Genomic DNA, 6517 nt, shown 5'->3' on the forward strand with positions numbered 1-6517 from the left:
CATATATGATGAACAGCGGATGAACATATCTTTGGTGTGAACTCATTATCATCTAGCGAGTAATATCTATTAGCTATTGCTAGCTCATGCCTGCAAGGAAGTTTCTAAAGACGGACACGATTAAAGGTTAAAGATATGCTCGCCAGCTACACATTAACCAGGCATTTTTTTTAGGAAAGCATTAACTTACATTGATTCATTTGATATTTTTGGATTTGCAAAATAATTCCTTTCCACATCATGGCGATTGTTGCAATATGATCTCCCACTATAAATCCACCATATTCCCCTTTCCTTGATTTCACATCAATCTAACCATCTCTCATCAATCTACAGGTGCATTCTTGCTAGAAAGTAGTGAACTGCGAAGGCCATGGCTCGCAAGAAGGTGAAGCTTCAGCGGATCGTCATTGATGTGAAGCAGCGGGTGACAATCATGAAGAGTCTCAAGGGCTTGACGAAGAAGGTTAGTGAGTTCGCAACACTATTCCTCATGGTGTACGGTGAGGTTGAGGTGCAAGCAACGAAGGTTTGGCCGTCGGTATGGGAGGCGACCAGAGTTCTCGAGCACTTCAAGGCCATGCCGCATCTGGTCAGATACAAGAAGATGACAGACCTAGAGGGCATCCTCAACGAGCAGGTCGACAAGCTCAAAGAGCAGTTGCACAAGGTGGGACGTGATGCTGATGAAAGCGAGACCAAGCTACTCCTCATTGAAGCCATCAATGGCCACCGCCCGAGCCTCGAGGGTCTCACCATCGAGCAAATTACCAGCCTCGGATGGATGGCAAATGCACACCTCAAGATTGTCAACGACCGCCTCAAGAAGCTCCGTGAGGAAGGCCTCATACCTGCATCCGTGTCATTGTCGAGCACGGAAGTACCAATCCAGAGGGAGGGATGGCTGGTGGATGTTGCAAGGGGCATTGGCTCAATGGGGTACAATCGGTTCGGAGGTAGCAGCGGAAGCGGCACTGCTGGATCCAATGGTGACATGGCTTAGCCTTTCAACAGTGTTGCAGGATTCTCACAGGCCAATTAGGAATTTTCATTTGCCACCCAAGTAATGCGAGACTCATTATCACTTGCCTGCCTGGACAACATGGCAAAGGTGGACTTTTTCTGAGATAATATTTTGCCAGAGAAAACATGGTCAACTATCGATTTTGGAGGGTGTCAATCACTCCTTTATTTACATCCCAATATATCATTCCTTTCTATTTTGTACCCCATCATCCCATTTCCCTTTTTAATAATAAATTCGCTTTTCCCTTTTTTAGATCCCTACAAGCTTGTCTTGGTTCATGTATTTGTTGCATCTGATTACCAGCTTAATGCTTATAAACGATGAAATTCCTATCTAGAAAATGAGCTACTAGAAAACAAAAGATCTGAGTGGATAAATTAAAAAAAGATTTATGTTCAACACAAGAAAAATCTTAAGTGCAAGGAAAATGATTTTTTTGTCGATTCAGCCTACAATACCATATGAAATAGTTGAAACATGAAACTTAGTAAAACTTTAATTTTCCCACAGGATCTTATGCCAGAAGATGAATCTTTTCCCGTGATATTTGTTGTCCTAACGAGGCAGACACGTTTTTCCTATCTTTTTTTGCATTGTGCTGGTTTTAGGTGACCAACCACATGTAAGCTATATTTGGAATGCAACCACCCATAACAGACCTGATTAAAGTATTTATGTGGTGCAAGTGCTTCATATTGCCGATACATTTTTGTGTTTTTAATGAAAGAACATACAATTTGTTGGGACAAAATATTATCTCAACGAACATGGCAAGTGCTCCCTCCATGGGAGACAAGGAGAGAGCTCAACCTTGATCGAAGACCTGTAGGGACGAGGCGGGAGCTTGAGGAAGGAAAATGTGGTAGTGTGGAGAGGTTGAGAATGGGTTTGCCCCACCTTTTGCCCATTTGGGGGTTTAGGCTTTTTTCAAGGTGCTTTGCAGCCATATAGTTTTGGGGAATTTTAGTCATTGCACATGTACATTTGGTGTCATGTTACACAATTTATATAATTCTAAAAATATTACCTAGGAATGAAATAATCCCCAACACACTTAATCCTTGAATTCCATGCTGCTTGGGCCATATTATATTGATTACTTCCAATTAGCATTCTCCTTTGTCTTCTCTGTTTTTATTTTTAAAAAAATAGATCTCATATACCAGGCAAAGTTTTTTATTTTCCGGATGTACCATGGATAGTCAATATACCTTTGTTACTTGTGTTCTATCCTACACATTAATGGTTGGAGATGCTTACATTATGTTGATTCACAACTTATTTTGTGTCAGCTAAGTACCGATACCAATATTAACTGGACATTATCTTGATGTTCTTATAATAACTAAAAAAAGTATGGCTGCTAAAATCGTATTATGATGATCGTAAATTGTATTGCAAGTTTGTGTTAAATAAAACATGCAAAATAAAAATAGCATGGACCCTTTAATTGTCATTTACCAAAAATTAATATTTGTAGAATTCAAAGTTAATACTATGATGCCGTAATTATTGTCAATTTTTAATTTAGTGTTGTATTAATTTAATTTGGAAAGTAGAATTTAGCAAGTTATGATCCAGGGCTTTCTTCAATATCCTTTTTAGGGCAGTCAGTCTCGTATACTGAGGGCAACCGACCACATGATTGCCCTGTAGCTTGCTCAATCATCTAAGTGAAAATGGTATCTATATGAAAATTCTTGGAAACATTAACCCACGTAACAAGTTCGAAATAGCGGACTTTTTCTGCATCCGACACAAACATGTTGTGCGAGAGTTATCTTTCCAGATCCACGGATACCATGCATGCCAATTCATAATAACATTTATGAACAGCGGGACTTGGGTTGTCATCATCATTGATCACATTTTTTCTCTGCCGACGTTTCATACTTTATCGGATTACCTAGCGTGGTGGATCTGCAATGGAATCGATGTATATAGGGCAAAAGCATTGGGTCTATGGTTGTCATTTTTTTATTGCTTATCAAGTTTGGCAGGTCAACAATCTTCCGTGCTTCAGCGTTGGGAGTTTCTATTTTCTCCAACTGTTTCTTCAAGCTATTTTTGGACTTAATTATACTTGGAACAACATCCTACAAATGCATGCAAAGTTGATCTGGTTAGGTATAAAAGTCACCTTCTGTCCAAGAACTGAAGGAAATGATCGCGGCACGGAAACTCCCAAAAGTAATTCTTGTGCAATTTGCAAGCCAACTTTATATGTGCTTATGTGCTTCCTGAAATCCATGAACAGATACAAGATAAAATTTTACGAACTAGCCGAGGTTTTCATGCAATCTTCGCTGTAAAATAGAGTTATACTAGTATACTTCTTTTATGGTTGGGGCAGACCAATCAATATAGTGAGAAAATCTGTACCCATCGAACATAGCGGTGTTAATCTTTCTTGTTTTTCTCCAATTGATGTTGTGGAGGTGGTAGAATAGTCTAAATTGACACAATTTAAATTCTGCACGATCAAAGATGTAAATTCTTTTTTCCCTCGGAATATTGTACTGTTTCTCTAGTTCTTTTGGCTGAGCATTGTGGCTTTACTAAATTTTAATAATATAATTGATGACCTGCAATAAATATCTGGAGATAATTTTGGACCAAAGGGGCTTTAATAGGAGCCTAAAATTACATTGCTAGCTTCACTGTTCTCTCCACTCAACTGCATAGATGGATAAACAATCCAATAAATGTAGAGTTGATAAAAATATGGTTTCCGAGTAATCTAGTGTTCTCTTTCTTAACAAGATAGCCATGTGTGCTTTTTAACAGATGCAAGCTGTGATGGCGAGCGGAGCATGAAGGCGGCTCCCTTGTTCACAAGGTTATGAGTGATGGGGGAAATCATCCATTCTGTGGATATGGCCCATCCGATGGCAGCTATCGTGACAGGATTAATCCTTGGAACTCTTTGAATGTAGCAAAAATCGTTTCTGTAGTTGTAAATTGAATTCCAATTGCGCATATCAAAGAGGATTAACTCAAACATATATGATGAACTGGGCATGAATGTATATTTGGTGTGAACTCATTATCATCTAGCGAGTAATATCTATTGGCTATTGACAGGCACGATTAAAGGTTGACAGATATGCTTGCCAGCTACACATTAACCGAGCATTTTTGTCAGGAAAGCATTAACTTGCATTGATTCATTTGATATTCTTGGATTTGCAAAATAATTTCTTTCCACAACATGGCGATTGATGCAATCTGATCTCCCACTATAAATCCACCATATTCCCCTTTCCTTGATTTCACATCAATCTAACCATCTCTCATCAATCTACAGGTGCATTCTTGCTAGAAAGTAGTGAACTGCGCAGGCCATGGCTCGCAAGAAGGTGAAGCTTCAGCGGATCGTCATTGATGTGAAGCAACGGGTGACATTCATGAAGAGTCTCAAGGGCTTGACGAAGAAGGTTAGTGAGTTCGCAACACTATTCCTCATGGTGTACGGTGAGGTTGAGGTGCAAGCAACGAAGGTTTGGCCGTCGGTGTGGGAGGCGACCAAAGTTCTCGAGCACTTCAAGGCCATGCCGCATCTGGTCAGATACAAGAAGATGACAGACCTAGAGGGCATCCTCAACGAGCAGGTCGACAAGCTCAAAGAGCAGTTGCACAAGGTGGGACGTGATGCTGATGAAAGCGAGACCAAGCTACTCCTAATTGAAGCCATCAATGGCCACCGCCCGAGCCTCGAGGGTCTCACCATCGAGCAAATTACCAGCCTCGGATGGATGGCAAATGCACACCTCAAGATTGTCAACGACCGCCTCAAGAAGCTCCGTGAGGAAGGCCTCATACCTGCATCCGTGTCATTGTCGAGCACGGAGGTACCAATCCAGAGGGAGGGATGGCTGGTGGATGTTGCAAGGGGCATTGGCTCAATGGGGTACAATCGGTTCGGAGGTAGCAGCAGAAGCGGCACTGCTGGATCCAATGGTGACATGGCTTAGCCTTTCAACAGTGTTACAGGATTCTCATTGGCCAATCAGGAATTTTCATTTGCCACCCAAGTAATGCCTGGACAACATGGCAAAGGTGGACTTTTTCTGAGATAATATTTTGCTAGAGAAAGCATGGTCAACTATCGATTTTGGAGGGTGTCAATCACTCCTTTATTTACATCCCAATATATCATTCCTTTCTATTTTGTATCCCATCATCCCATTTCCCTTTTTAATAATAATTTCGCTTTTCCCTTTTTTAGATCCCTACAAGCTAGTCTTAGTTCATGTATTTGTTGCATCTGATTACTAGCTTAATGCTTATAAACGATGAAATTCCTATCTAGAAAATGAGCTACTAGAAAAACAAGATCTGAGTGGATAAACTAAAAAAAGATCTATGTTCAACACAGGAAAAATCTTAAGTGCGAGGAAAATGATTTTTTTGTCGATTCAGCCTACAATACCATATGAAATAGTTGAAATATGAAACTTAGTAAAACTTTAATTTTCCCACAGGATCTTATGCCAGAAGATGAATCTTTTCCCGTGATATTTGTTGTCCTAACGAGGCAGACACGTTTTTCCTATCTTTTTTTCATCGTGCTGGTTTTAGGTGACCAACCACATGTAAGCTATATTTGGAATGCAACCACCCATAACAGACCTGATTAAAGCATTTATGTGGTGCAAGTGCTTCATATTGCCGATACATTTTTGTGTTTTTAATGAAAGAACATACAGTTTGTTGGGACAAAATATTATCTCAGCGAACATGGCAACTGCTCCCTCCATGGGAGATAAGGAGAGAGCTCAACCTTGAACACCTGTAGGGAGGAGGCGGGAGCTTGAGGAAGGAAGAGGATGAGAATGGGTCCGCACCACCTTTTGCCTACTTGGGAGTTTAGGCTATGAATTTTCCATTAGTTGACCGTTAAATTCTTATGAGAAAAGCCCATTTTGCCCTTTGCTATGAAGAAGCATATAAATTAATAGAGTGTATTATCGGAGCGTAAAAATTTGTTAGATGGGACTATTATATTTATGAGTTAGTTATGCACCATATTATTTGCGATAAATATACATTTAGAGATGACATAAAAAATAATACTTAATTATTACTTATTGAAAGTTGTTTATGTTGCATATAAATATATTTGTCTTATACAACAATCTATTGTATTACTATCAAAACACATATAGTTGGATTCCAGCTATATTCGGTTAAGGAAATTAATCGATTAAAGGAAGCTTATCCACTAGTGACCGTGTTTAAGGAGGATACGCCATGGCAAGTTATCTATTAATTTGGAATAGTTTGTCAGTTTCCTTTTATCTTTAGGAAAGTATGTTTAGTGTCCTATAAGGACTTTATGTTTTCCTTTCATCTTTAGGAAAGTCTCTTTCTTATCCTACAAGGACTAGTATCTACCCATGGGTATAAATATGTACACCCGGGGTCATTGTAATATCTCCACGATCAATACAATTCGTTGGATCGCCACCTTTTACCTTTTCTACTTTA

At 39.6% G+C, this 6517-nt stretch overlaps 2 protein-coding genes across 2 annotated transcripts; both read left to right on the forward strand.

Annotated features, from left to right (window-relative positions):
• The first annotated feature begins 373 nt into the window (after positions 1-373).
• LOC127769369 (agamous-like MADS-box protein AGL80) lies at positions 374-1003 on the forward strand. The gene has a single exon (XM_052294919.1). It carries the CDS (start codon positions 374-376, stop codon positions 1001-1003), a length of 630 nt encoding a protein of 209 aa, XP_052150879.1.
• Positions 1004-4371: 3368 nt separating this feature from the next.
• On the forward strand, positions 4372-5001 carry LOC127769370 (agamous-like MADS-box protein AGL80). The gene has a single exon (XM_052294920.1). It carries the CDS (start codon positions 4372-4374, stop codon positions 4999-5001), a length of 630 nt encoding a protein of 209 aa, XP_052150880.1.
• The last annotated feature ends 1516 nt before the right edge of the window (positions 5002-6517 follow it).

This window comes from Oryza glaberrima, chromosome 4, assembly GCF_000147395.1.
Source record: "Oryza glaberrima chromosome 4, OglaRS2, whole genome shotgun sequence".
Taxonomy (NCBI): Eukaryota; Viridiplantae; Streptophyta; class Magnoliopsida; order Poales; family Poaceae; genus Oryza; species Oryza glaberrima.